Source organism: Ichthyophthirius multifiliis (genome assembly GCF_000220395.1).
Source record: "Ichthyophthirius multifiliis unplaced genomic scaffold scaff_1120509250953, whole genome shotgun sequence".
In the NCBI taxonomy this organism is placed as follows: Eukaryota; Ciliophora; class Oligohymenophorea; order Hymenostomatida; genus Ichthyophthirius; species Ichthyophthirius multifiliis.
In genome coordinates, this window is record NW_004086344.1 from 1 (window position 1) to 14,168 (window position 14,168).

The 14,168-nt window shown below is 18.8% G+C and overlaps 4 protein-coding genes across 4 annotated transcripts, besides 10 other annotated features; 2 read left to right on the forward strand and 2 right to left on the reverse strand. All coding sequences in view use genetic code 6, as the record gives it.

Annotated features, from left to right (window-relative positions):
• Positions 1–183: 183 nt before the first annotated feature.
• Positions 184–300: a microsatellite.
• Positions 221–299: a microsatellite.
• Positions 301–498: 198 nt separating the features above from the next.
• Positions 499–541: a microsatellite.
• Positions 542–861: 320 nt separating this feature from the next.
• Positions 862–894: a microsatellite.
• A 79-nt stretch (positions 895–973) lies between these two features.
• Positions 974–1,033: a microsatellite.
• Positions 1,034–1,133: 100 nt separating this feature from the next.
• On the forward strand, positions 1,134–1,751 carry IMG5_117880 (hypothetical protein; the record flags this gene model as incomplete). Its single annotated transcript, XM_004034501.1, has 1 exon — positions 1,134–1,751. One exon carries the CDS (start codon positions 1,134–1,136, stop codon positions 1,650–1,652), a length of 519 nt encoding a protein of 172 aa, XP_004034549.1. The 3' UTR covers positions 1,653–1,751.
• A 732-nt stretch (positions 1,752–2,483) lies between these two features.
• Positions 2,484–2,539: a microsatellite.
• Positions 2,490–2,533: a microsatellite.
• Positions 2,490–2,541: a microsatellite.
• A 2,011-nt stretch (positions 2,542–4,552) lies between these two features.
• Positions 4,553–4,590: a microsatellite.
• Positions 4,591–6,575: 1,985 nt separating this feature from the next.
• IMG5_117890 (protein kinase domain protein) lies at positions 6,576–7,350 on the reverse strand (the record flags this gene model as incomplete). Its single annotated transcript, XM_004034502.1, has 2 exons — positions 6,576–6,663; positions 6,782–7,350. The coding sequence occupies 2 exons, from the start codon at positions 7,348–7,350 to the stop codon at positions 6,576–6,578; spliced, it is 657 nt and encodes a 218-aa protein (XP_004034550.1).
• Positions 7,351–8,950: 1,600 nt separating this feature from the next.
• IMG5_117900 (mRNA capping large subunit family protein, putative) lies at positions 8,951–10,633 on the forward strand (the record flags this gene model as incomplete). Its single annotated transcript, XM_004034503.1, has 2 exons — positions 8,951–9,161; positions 9,489–10,633. 2 exons carry the CDS (start codon positions 8,951–8,953, stop codon positions 10,631–10,633), a joined length of 1,356 nt encoding a protein of 451 aa, XP_004034551.1.
• Positions 9,304–9,382: a microsatellite.
• Positions 10,634–12,075: 1,442 nt separating the features above from the next.
• Positions 12,076–14,015, reverse strand: IMG5_117910 (hypothetical protein; the record flags this gene model as incomplete). Its single annotated transcript, XM_004034504.1, has 5 exons — positions 12,076–12,095; positions 12,214–12,999; positions 13,043–13,229; positions 13,278–13,880; positions 13,938–14,015. 5 exons carry the CDS (start codon positions 14,013–14,015, stop codon positions 12,076–12,078), a joined length of 1,674 nt encoding a protein of 557 aa, XP_004034552.1.
• Between the last annotated feature and the right edge of the window lie 153 nt (positions 14,016–14,168).

Genomic DNA, 14,168 nt, shown 5'->3' on the forward strand with positions numbered 1-14,168 from the left:
ATTAAGGTATAGCAAATAATTATGAGGGATAAAATAATTAAGGAATGACAAATAGTTAAAATAAAAATTAAGCATATTAAATGTAAAAAATAAAATAAAAAAATATTTATATTTAATAATAGGTAATAAAATTAAAATTAATAACAATATTAGATATATTAATAAGAAAACTATAATTAGTTTTAATAAAATTAAGGATAATAATAGAATTATTAATATCAATAATATTAATAATAATAGTAATAGTAATAATAATAATAATAATAATAATAATAATAATAAATATAATAATAATAATATATTTTACATTAAAATTAGTAATAATAATAACCCTTTATTTAATAAAATTATAATTAAGGCACTGGATTTTCGAATAATCTAAATAATTAAGTTGCTTAATAAGTAAATCCCTTTGACGATTTGATATGAATAAAGATTATTGATTTTTATTTTATAATTTCTATTTCTAAAAAATATAAAATAAATAAATTTATATTAATATATATATATATATATATATATATATATATATATATATATACTTATCAATTACTAACTTATTTGATAATTCTAAAATATTAAAATATTTATTTAAAAGAAGTTATAATCCTAATTATTTAAATATTTAAATTCTATATTATAAATATAATAAAGACGATAAATAAATATATTATTCTAATAATAAAACATAAGGCTTTTATAATTATAATTCAATATTATTAGATAAAAACATATATTTTTTAATTTAAAAATTAAAGTAATGAATTATTGTTTTATAAATCAATAATTGTAGCTATTTTTTATTTATAACAATTAATTATTTTAACTTTTAAATAAAGAAAAAAAACAAAAAGAACTAAAAAATTATTTTATATTTTAAATTATTTAATTTTTTTTTATATTTTTAAAATAAGTTTTTTTTAAAAAAATAATTCAAAAGATAATATAAACAATAAATTACAATTAATATTATAAATTTAAAAAAAAAAAAAGGAAATTTAAAAAGAAAAACAAAAAATCCTAAATAAAAAAATATTATATACCGATATTTAAAAAAACATAGATTAAATTTAAAAAAATAAAATATAGTAGCAAAAAAAATATATGAATACATAAAAATAAACTAAATAAATATGTTCGCCATAATAATTATAATAAATTAAAACTGTTTAATCTACAAAAAACGAACCTAACATAAAAATAAGCGAATAATTTAAAATTCTAGAAAAAAGATTAAGTTGTATAAATTTAGAAAAAGCTTTAGAAAAATACCAAAAACGAACATCTTAAACAAACATCCTATATTAAATACAAAATATTTAAAAAAATTAATAATTAATCTAAAAAATAAATTGTAATTTATGTAAGACTAAAGAATTATTTTAAAGAAAAAAGCATAAAATAGTAAATTCGCGACTCTACTAAAAATATGCATCTTCCCAAAACTATTATTATACAAAAGACATAAACGATATTTTAATAAGTAATAGAACAAATGCAGTTATATATTAAAAAGACATAATATTATTAGACGAATAAGAAGAATATTTAAAGAGATTTTATTTTGTGTAAGAATACCCAAACAAATCTAAATTGCTTACAGAATATTATAAATTCCATAAAGATATTCCAAGGTTATTTTTTATGCCTGAAATGAATATATTGAACAAATATCATGACAAAAAAAGAAGATATGAATATTATAGAATTGCACAAATAATAGAATAAGAAAACAAACGAAATCCGAATAGGCCCCCAAAAGGGATTGTAGGCGAAAAGCCAGCATTAAAAACGAATGAAACTTCCCAAATTTAAAAAAGCTAAATTAGCGATTCATAATTAAATATAAGTTCAATGCTTTTAGGAAACATTAGCAGTTATATAAATAGAGGAAAAGCATAGATTATATGCTAATAAAACTTAGAAAATTATTAAAAACAATTATAATAATTTAACAAGAAAAAAAATATAAAAGACATTGAAATAAGGAAAACTAATACTGAAATTTCAGTAACTATTCAAGAACTTAATTATAAATTGGAAGAGATAGTGAATGGTAATAGTAGATTTACAAATAATGATATGGATGACAATGTTTAATTTGATTAAAATGAATTAAATTAATTCCTTAATTTTTTACATAAATAAGAGATTAAAGAAAATTAAAACAAAAGTCATTTAAAACAAAATAAAATTTAAGATAAATAAACTGAAAAGAAGAAATAAGATTCCATAAGTTCGAAAGATTAAAATATTCTAAAAAAATAATAGATATAAAAATTAAGGCTTGATGATATTTAATATTTTAATGAATTTAAAAATTTCCAAATAGAATCCAATTCAGTAAAACAATCTTCAAGAGCCCAATAATAAAAAAATGATTTTATTTAAAATGTTTAAAAAAGCAATAAAATTATTAATAGTGCACGGGAAAAAATTTAAACTTATGATTAAATAAACAATATATGTAAATAGAAAACAATTTAAAGTAATAATTAAAATAATAATGAAAAATAATAATAATAATAAATAAATAAAAATTCTATTCAGAAGCAATTAAATATTAAATCTCCATAAAATAGTGTAAAAAATTACAATTAATAATAAAAATAACTTTAAATATTTTTTAAAAATCCAGAAACTTAAATGCAATTTACTCAATAATAAAAGTAATTTCATAAAAAAGATTTGAATTTCTTACTAAAATTAGACTAATTAAATAGCTCTAAAAATAATTAAAATTTCAATAATGAAAAAATTAATAATAGTAACCATATAAGAGAACCTTTATCTTAAAGAAGTTTTTCTGGAAAAAATAAAGATACTAATTTTTAAAAATATAATTTTTATGATGTTTTTAAATAAAATATCTAAAATGGTTAAAAGGAAAAAATACAAAATATGAAATTTACAAAAGCTTAAACTACAAAAAACAATTCTTAAAGAAGTTAGATTTTAGTAAAGTAAAGTATATAAGATGAAATATGTTAATAGATAAAAAAAAACAATAATTATTAAAATTTTCAAGAATAAAAATTAAAATAAACGAAATTTGATAATTAGTAGAATCAATAAGTAATAAATGATTATGATTAAAAAAAAAGAACAGATAATTAGCATAGAAAAAGTTAACAATAGTCAAAAGAATAACATTAATAGAATTAAAAATAATAGTAATAAGCACATTAATAGAATTTTTCATAATAATAATAATTCTCTTAATAATAATAATCACCGTTTTTTGTATTTTAATAAAACCCTTCTACATTTTAATTTTAATTTAATTCAAAAAACGACAATTAACAGCTTTATTAACAAATAAACAATAATATTAATTCTGATTAAATAGTAATAAATGTATAGAAATTTCAAAATATAATAAACAAATAGCTTTCTCATAATAATTCATTAGAAAAGAATAATTAATTTAACCAATTTTCTACTTAATATTTTGAAAAATAAGATTCTAATTAATATATTATGCGGCAAAATAATACATAATATAAAAATAAAAATGCTAATCCTATTCGTAAATTTTAAACTTAGCGACATTCAGAAAATTAATTTGATTTCAAACAATAATAATTTGAGAATCTATTTTTTACCAATAAGAATAACTAAAATCAATAATAAATTTAAAATATAAATTTTAACTTTAATTTTAATAAAAATGTTAATAATTATCCTAATTCAATTTTTAATAAAGTTAATGAAATTTAAAAAAATGCAAATTTACACAATAGGACTAAATCTGAAAATCTCATAAATATTTTAATTTAGTCTAAAAACTCTGGAAATTAAAAAATGTCTAAATATAATAATGGTTATAATTTGAAGATGAACAAATAATAATTCTAAAGTGATTATTAAAATAAATGAATATATTTATTTATATATTATGCCGATATTTTTATTATTGTTATATATTTTCTTTTATTTGTATTTTTTATAAATATTTAATTTGCAAAAATTAGTTAAATTATATTTAAAATAATGGATTAAAGTATTTTTTATTTTTAATTTAAAATTAAATAAAAATAACACAGATGATTGTCCTAAGTATAACAATTCAACTTCAAATTAAAATACTTAATAATTTTATTCAACAATAAGCGAAAATAAAACAAATTAAAACTTAAATACAAGCAATTCGAAAAGGAAAAATAGTCTAGATGTATGTATATTAATAAAAAAATTATCTATAAAATTATAAAACACATGAAAAGGAGGATAATAGTATTTATTAAAGAGGTTTATAGAATAAAATATGTTATTAATTGTCTTAATAATAAGTAAAAAATATTAATTGAATTTATCAGTTATTAATATTTATAAAGGTTGATAAAGAAATAAAATAAATGTCAAATTAAAAAAAAATAAGCTAAAACAGTTACAAAATTTTAGCAAAGAAAATAGAATAGGAAATATTATATTCTATAAGTTCTGTCGATAAATAAAATTTAGGCTTGCTTAATTTTTATTAAACTGGAAAACTATTATAAAAACTCAATATATTTACATTTTTAAAATTTGATGATAAAACATATAAATGTAAAAAAATAGAATAAAAATAAAAATAAAGTATAAAAAAGTATCATATATCGCTTTGAATAATTAATATTCTAAAGAAAAATATTTACAAGAAACAGTTTTGCATTAGTAATTTTGGTTTTATTTAGTTGGATATATAAATAAAGATTAAGTATCAACTGAAGTAGTATTTTCTATTTTAAGAATACTAATGGATCCATCAAATTTGACAATATAATAAACAATAGATTTTCTATGTAGTTTTACGGGTAAAAATATTAAAAATTTAGAATTGGACAGGAAAAACGCTTAAATTAATCTATAAGGTTTTGAGCTTTGGCCTTTAGAAACAATAATTTAAAAATTTAAATAATTAAATGAGGAAAATAAGATTAAAAAAATTTCAGAGAGCAAAATTTAAAAATAATATATCGATTTAGAATAATAAAAGTATAGTTTTAAGCCAAAAATAAATCAGAATTCCTATTTTTTAGATTCTTAATTATAAACAGAAAAATATTCAAACACATAAAGTGGTATTTATCATTTAAATTTGAGTAGCTAAAATTAATCATTAGTTTAGAAAAATAATAATTAATAAATAAATAGTTTTGAATAAGAAAATTAATAAAAATATAATAGTTAATTTTAAACTGTTAAATGTAATCCGATTTTAAGAATTAATAATATGTTATAAAAGCAAAAATTGTTAAAGGAAAAAAATTAATTACTTAGAGAAGAAAAAGCATCAAATGAACTTAAAGAATGCTCTTTTTAACCAAAAACAAAAAGTATTTCTCCTACATTTAATCTTAAAAATTTTGTTTCTAGATAAACTAAAGATATATTATAAAGAGAAAATTGTAAAAAACAACGTTAATTATTAAAATTTGAAAATGAAAAATAAGAAATCATTAATAATAATAATATCCTAATATAAACTAAAAAATAAAAAATGTAATTTATTACATATTATTAAACAAAAAATAAAATAAAAAAAGATACTCTAATAATTCTATAAGCCCTAAAGGGTTTGAAGAAAATATTTATAGAATGAGAGTCTCTCGAAATAAAACTAAATTAGACAACTCTAATAAAAAACCAAATAGTAGAAATTATACACCTCAAAGCCCAAATTTACAAACATAGATTAGAAAAAAGAAGCATCCTTTTTTTATTTTAGATGTTACTTTGCCTAATGGAAAGTATTTATTTTTTATATTGAATAATAAATAAAATAATAATAATATATAAATAAGGATTGTTTAATTAGGATTATATGAAGACGACAAATCAATCATAAAAGCCAAAAATTTCTAAAAAATGTTTAATCTTACAGATGAATAATATGATTTAATAAAAGATATTTTAGATATTTAGTTAAAAAAATATAAATCAAAAATCAAAAATTTGTGATTATTATTAATTAAATATTAAAAATTAAAATTTATATATTTATTATCAAATTATATTACTATTAATAATATTTTTTTTAAGAAATTATAAATAAATTTGTTTATTAAATATTTATTTTAATTATAAAATAACTAATAAAAAAGTAAATTAATAAACACACTTTTCTGAATTAAATTTAATTTTATTATTTTTTTTCTCTCGACTTTCTCAAAATTTCATTCAAACAAAATAAAATATTTTAGCCTTTTTCAACCCTAAATTTATTTTAACTTATTTAATAATAATAATAAAAAAATTAATGCATTTTATTTAAAAACTTATTTATTCCAAAAATAAACTTTATAATACTAAAACTTTTCGAAAAAAGTTATTAGAAGAAGGAGGACATAAACCACTATTGATTATGATAAATTTCATAAAAAAATAGGTCATTTTATTTTTAAAAATAATAAAAAGAAGTATATTCTTATTTTAATTATAGCAATAAACATAATAAATACTTAGAAAAATGTAAACTTATTTTATAAAACTAATATATATTTATATAAAGTAAAGTTATTATTTTATAATATAAAATATTAAAAAGTAATCAAAAGCTGCTTTAGTGTTTGAATTTATTTTTATCATCATCAATATTATAATCCCAAAACTTTACAAACGTACTATCTTACTAGCCTTAACAGTCTTCTTCTACTTATTTTTTTTCTGAAATTGTAACTTTTAATTAATATTAATCTATATTTTAACTAATATTTTTTCTTGGTAAAGGAGGCTTTAATGTTCTATTCAAAAACAAAAATAAATAAAAATAAAATAAGAAAATATATTATAGTACTTGTTATAAACATCTGTCCAATTTACATCTGAGAAAAAATGATGATTCTTCACTTCTTGACTTCCTTTACTTCCCAATCTTTTCATAGGATCTTTAATCATTAATTTTTAAATAAGATCTTTTGCATCAGCAGAAACATATTTTGGAAACTTCAATGAACCACTTTTTATATTCTCAAATAATTAAGCTTTTTCATCGTGATAAAAAGGAGGCATTCCAGTTAATAACTCATACATTAAAACACCTAACAAATACCAATCCAAACTTAAAGTGTGGCCATTTTTAGTTAGCATTTCAGGAGGCAAATAAGCTGGTGACCCACAAAAAGACTTAGTAACATATTATTAATTAATACCTTGTTTAGCTAATCCAAAATCAGTTATAAGTACATGACCTTCATTATCAATAACAACATTACTAGGCTTTAAATCTCTATAAATTATATTATTTTTATGTAAAGTTTCAATAGCTAAAACAAGTTCCGAAACATAAATTTTGACAACATTTATCGATAATTTTCCTTATTTCATTAATAAATGATCCAAATCTCCTCCAGAGCAATAATCCATGACTAAAAATAGTTTTTTTTAGTTTAAAAAGCATATTTTAAAGAAACAATAAATGGATGTTTAATAATAGTTAAAATATTTCTTTCTGTCAAATAATACCTTAATATACTTTTTCCTATAACTTTATTTTTTTATAATACTTTCATAGCATAAAATTAGTCAGTGTTTTTTTTTTAAACTAAAAATACTTACCCAAACGCTCCTTTCCCTAATAATTATTTTGCTTCAAATGATTAAGGACCAATTTAATTACTTTAAAAAGTGGATATTATTTAACTCGAATTTTTATTTAAATTTATTATTGATTATTCATCTTCTTTCATCTTTTAATCATCTTAAGGCTAATATTTTTTTAGTTCTGAGTTCATCTTTGTTAATTTTAGTAATTTTAAAACATGATCTTGCCTACTATTAAGTATGATTTTTTCATTAAAAACGCATCTATTATATGATATTTAAGGATCTTATTTTGTTTCTGTACTTCCATATTATTTAATAAACTTTAATATTTCAAAAGAATTAACTTCTTATTCGGGTTTATTTCCCAAATTATTTTAAATTGATAAATCCGCATTATATTTTAAGAAAAGCTTTACTAAATCTAAAAATCCATATTTACAAGCATAATGCACTGGAGTATTAAATTCTTTGTCTTGCCAATTAATAAATGATGAATCAGTCTCTAATATAATTTATGCACATTCCGTACATCCTTTTATTGATGCTAAATGTAAAGTTGTATAGTCAAAAGATGTTTATTAATTAATATTTGCTCCTTTTGATATCAAATATTTTAGTATATCTGAATGGCCTTCACTACATGCATAATGAGCAGGAAGCCAATCATCATGCCATCTTATTTTTATTTTACTTTTTATAAATTTTTATGTTTTTTACTTTATATTAATTTCAAATTATGCCTTTTCTATTTCAATCATTTACTTTAATGATTGTAAATCACCTAATTATATATAATCAAAAAACAATTATTTTTATTATTATATTAATCGCCTTTTTTATTTTAAATATTTTTAGATTTGTATTGGAAAAGAAATTATTCTATTTTTTTTACCAATAATTATCCCATATTTTAATTTTTATATTATTAACACTTTAATTAATGTTCTAAGACGTTTACAGTATTTTACTATACTAATCTTCTTGTAAAATATCAAAAGACTATTCATTATCTAAATCCTTTATAACAAAGGAGTTTAATATGTTTTTTTCATTATTATTCATGTAATATGAAAATAAAGTTTATATTTTTAAAAAAAATTTAAAAAATACTGAATGATGATAAATTTATAAAGTAATATAGTTAATAATAATTAAAGCATTAATAAATTTTAAATAATAATATAATATTTCTTTTATAAACATAGATAGTTTTTTAACAATTTAAACAAATTAATAAAAATATTAATTTTATATTTATTTTTTTTTATAAATAATATGAAATATATAATAAATTTATGGTTTTTAATATATATATAAAATAAAAAAAATACAAATATTTTGTATATTTTATATATTTGCAAAAATAAAAAAATAATATATATATAAAAAAATCCAAATTTATTATAAAATAAATAAAAAAATGGAACGAACAAATTCAAATATATTGTAAAGAGAAAATTCAGAATTCGAATTACATTTTAGTTAAGAAGAAGACAATGATAATAATAAAACAGACCTAGAATTAAAATAAAAAAAAAGCTAAAAAAACGATAATGAAAATAAATATAATTTAGAAAAAGATGAAGAAAATATTTCAGAAATACTTACAGATAATGATGAAGAATATTCAGGTGAATACAATAGAATATAAAAATAAAAAAAACAATAAGATATGTAAGACAAATAATAAGAATATCTAACATCTACAAAATAAAGAATTCGAATTAAATACAAAAGAAAAAAAAATAAACATATTAAATAGTAGTTGTAAATATAATAATAATAATAATAATAATAATAATAATAATAATAAAAGTAATAAAAATAATAGAAATAATAAAAATAATAATAAATATCTAAATAAAAATCAATTTCTAATACATCTACATTATCCAAGAAAAAAGAAACATTAACATAAGTAACATAATAAATATCTTAAACTTAATAAATTAATAAAGATTAAATATATATAAATAATCAAGCTCAAACATATTATGAAAAGTAAGAAGTAATATCTATGTTAACCCGTTAGAATTTAGAAACTGCTGATTTACGTTATTTTCATAATTGGATAAAAAGCATAATAATATCAAAATATTCGAAACAATCTCAACTTATTATCCAAAAAGAAGAAGATTTAACTAATTGCTCAAATCAGCTTTATGTTTTAGAAATTGGCTGTGGAAAAGGAGGCGATTTAAAAAAATGGTTACATGCAGATATCGCATTTTATATTGGTGTAGATATATCGTTAAATTCATTAAAGGAAGCTCATCGAAGAGCCACACAAATAATGGAATAATTACCTAAAAAATTAATGTAAAAAAAATTCAAGTTTGGCTTTTATTAAAAAGATGGAACTGTCCCCAAAGAAGAATTTTGGAAATACATCATATCTGAAAAATTCGCAAATGATTCTAAAAAAGGTTTTAACTTTGATATAGTGAGTTGCTAAATGTGTATGCATTATATGTTTTCAAATGAATAAAATGCAAAAAACTTTTTTGATAATGCAACTTCTAAATTGAATAATAATGGTTTTTTATTACTTACTTTTTCAGATAGTAACTCTATTGTTAAAAAAATGAGAAACCGCTCTTTTAAAAATGATGAAGGTGAATATATTTTTTAAAATAAGTATTTCTCTATGAAATTCAAAAATCTTGATTTTCCTGATAAAAATGGATTGTATGGACTGAAATATGATTTCTATTTATAAGATGCTGTAGGTGAAAAAGATTCAGAAGGTTAAATTAAATATGTTTCTGAATATTTAGTCGAAATTAATAATTTAATTGAGCTTGCTTATGATTATAAATTAGAAGTTGTTGAAAATGCAAATTTTATTGATTTCTATTAATAATATAAATATGAATATAAAGATCTTTTTTCAAAAATGTAACTTAATTTTAATGAAGAACATCCTTAAATTGATAAAGATTTATGGGAAGTTTCTCATTGCTATAGGGTTATTGTATTCAAAAAAGTTGATTTGGTTAAAAAAAGATTTAAATTTCATAGAGGTACTGCTTATAAGTAAATTCATGAAATACCTGTTCCAATCAATTATTCTAAAAACCCTACTGGAATTTAAATTAAATGACTATTATTTTTATATATAAAAAAAAGATTTTAATCAAATTTAATTTAATATTTTTTTATTTTGATAACTTTTATTTCCAAAAATTAATATATATTTATTTTTTAAATATCTATGTATATTATTTATTAAAAATAGTTTTTAAAATAAAATATTAAATAAATATATATATATCCATAAATAAAAACATAATTTTTATACTGAAAAAAATATAAAAAAGTATTGCTTACAAATTTAAAAAATAATTATAAAATATAATTGCTTATGAAAACATTCTTTTTAAAAAAAGTTAATTTTTTTTATTTATTAATTAAAATTTATTCCATAATTTTATTAATATTTTAAAATTAAAATTATTTGATGAATAAAAAATTTAAATAAGAATAAAAAATATGCATATATATATATGAACACGAATAAATAATTCAAAAAAAAAAAAAACATATTAATAAAATAAATAATTTTAAATTATATTTTTTAAAAAAATAATCATTTTTATAAATAATTGATTACATTTTTATTATCATTTTTAGTATTTATTATGTATTATTTAGAATTTCTAATATTTGCAACTTTTCTTGATGCTTAATTAGTTAAATATTTAAAATTTTCACTAATCTGATTTTATAATTTCTTAATTTTAGGTAAAGTATTTACATTTTAATCGACTTCAGTTTCTGCTCTTTTTATTTTCGGTAAACAAATTTCAATTTCTCTCGAACTTTATAAATCTTCTTATTATTTACTTAAATAATCATAAAAAGCTTTAATTTTCTAGTAAACTCCAACAAATTTATTATTATTTTTATAAACGTATATTGCGATAGTTTCTACAAAAGCATTAAATTATTCAAAATTTAATCCTCCTTCTGCAATATCACTAGTCCCTGAGATTTATTTATACATTTTACTCAATTCTTAAATTGTAAGATTATATTTTTAAGAAAAATTATAATCTTGAGAAAATTAAATGCAACCTAATAAATTTACGAGATTATATTCATTATAAAGATTAAAAATTTATAATAAGTTATAAGAATTGTTTTGGGGATATTCTTAAATAATTGGGTCTTGTACTGAATTAGTTTAATAACTATATTAATTTTTTATTTAATGTTAATTATAATAATATTTTGAATTTTTATTATTATTGCTTCTAGAAGATAGCTATTATTATTGAATATAGTCATCATTAATTTTATTAGAATTTTGGTTATTAAAATTAATATTGTTAGATTACTTGTTATTATTTTCTTAACTAATATTATTTTTATTAATTTCTTATTTAATTAAACTTGTAATCATATTCATCATCCTATATTCTCTATTAGAGAAAAATTCTTCAATTTCTTATTATTTTTTATTTTTGTTAGTGTTAGTTATACTATCTCCAGATTATTTTTTACGAATTAAGCCCTCACTAAATTATAATTCTTTTTTAATAGTCAAGGAGCTTAACAAAGGGCTATTATTAGATATATTATCAACAGAAATATTATTTTAAGTATTTTTATTATTAAAAATTATTAAATTTGGGAAATTTTTCTTAATATAATCTTCAGGATTTTGCAACAAATCTTTACCAATTTATAATTATTTTCTAAAATATTCGTCTCGTTCATCTAAACTAGCTTAATCAATCACATTATTCATTACCTCATCCAATTAAAAACTGAAAGTAGGATGTGAATTATTTCTTAAAGTCCATTATCCTGTATTTTGATCGAGTTCATAAAATCTTTAAAGCTTTTCTCCCCACATAGCAATACTTTTAATAGCTTCAACAATATAATCTATTTCGTATTTTTCAAAAGAAAAAAATGTATCCAAACGTACCCATCCAGGTTTAACATCTTCATATCCTTAAAGTAATTCTCCAACAATTTCAGTAGCTTTTTTTTCCGGAATTCCCAATAAAAGAACTCCATAAGGTCCAGCACAACTACATCCACTTCTGACTTGAATTCCAAAAATATCATTTAGAAGTCTGGCGACATAATTAGGATGGAAAAGAGACTTTCCTTAGGAATCTGTATTAGTGCCTGGTCCATAAATGTTAAAGGAAAAGACATCATATCTTATTTCAATATCTGGATCTCCGTAAATCAAAATATCTCTAGGAGGAATATATTCTTTCTTCTTAAATTCTTAATTTATCTCTTATATTCGCTTATAAAAATATTTCGCATTCTATTCTTCTTTTTCTAATATATATTCTATACCAATTTTATCTTATAACTCAAAAGTAAGAGCCGCTCTATAAAATCCTACTGCATTTGGAGTTCCGGGCATTTCTCGAGCAAAAGGATCATCGTCATACCAAGTTTATTCAACATCTAAACCAACTACAGCTTTTACAGTTCCTCCTCCTTTTTTATAATTAATTTACAATTATTTTATAATATTTTTTACCTGGAAAACTTGGAGGTTAAGTACTATCATAAGCCACAAGCCTTGAAATTAGTATTCCTGTAGCTTCAGCTCCTCCTAAATGTTTATGTGGAGAAATGCACACAAAGTCAACTTCTGATAATCCATTTTAACTTAAATTAAGTCTATTATGAGAACAAAAAGCAGCAGCATCAACAATAAAGTAAATCTTTAAAAATAAAAAATTATTTAATAAAAAATAAATTAGAATATTTACTTTATGTCCTTCTTAAAGATGTTTTTCTCTGTACTCTTTAATGACATCATTAACTTTGCTAAGATTAGTCCTTTAAGAGGTCACATTAGAAGTAGCACTAACAGAAACAATTTGAACGTTCTAATTTTGATTTTAAAATAGCTTTTCTTTCATATCATTAATATGCATATTTCCATAGCTATCACTTTGTACTTTTTATAGTTTACAACCGCTTAATTACCAAGATAAAATATTAGAATGATGTTCATATGGAGTTATATACACATAGGGAATTCCTTAACTGTTCTTTTCCCAAATAGCCTACTTTGTTATATCCGAAATCCTCAATATCTTTGTAAGTCTTTCAAAGGCACCTGTCGCCCCATTGCCTGTTGGTATAGCGAAATGTGTAGATTTATTAACTTTGAAAGAAGCTAAGATCGATTCTTCTGCATAATGAAGCATCTGAGTTGAAAAGTAACCCATTAGAGATGTTTCAGTATGGGAGTTTGCCAACATTGGCTTTATTTTTTAAGCTATTATATCTTCTATTAGTTAAAAGGGACGACCCGTTGCTGTATGATCAGCATATAAAGCTAATTTTTAACCAAAAGGTGTTTTTATCTTTTTGTTTATAAAAAATATTATTTATATAAATATATTTTAGTATATGTAATGTACTATTGTAGAATATCCTATTATATTTTAAAGAATTTAATCATTAGGTATTCCAGGTTAATAAGTGAGTATGTCAGTCATTTTTATTTATGTATTGTTAATATATATTAAAATGGTTTTTTTTATTAAAAAAAAATATTGTTAATTTAAAAATAATTATAATATTTTTATAATCTAATTAATCGAATATATATACTCATAATATTTAAATAATAAAATGCAAAAAATAAGATT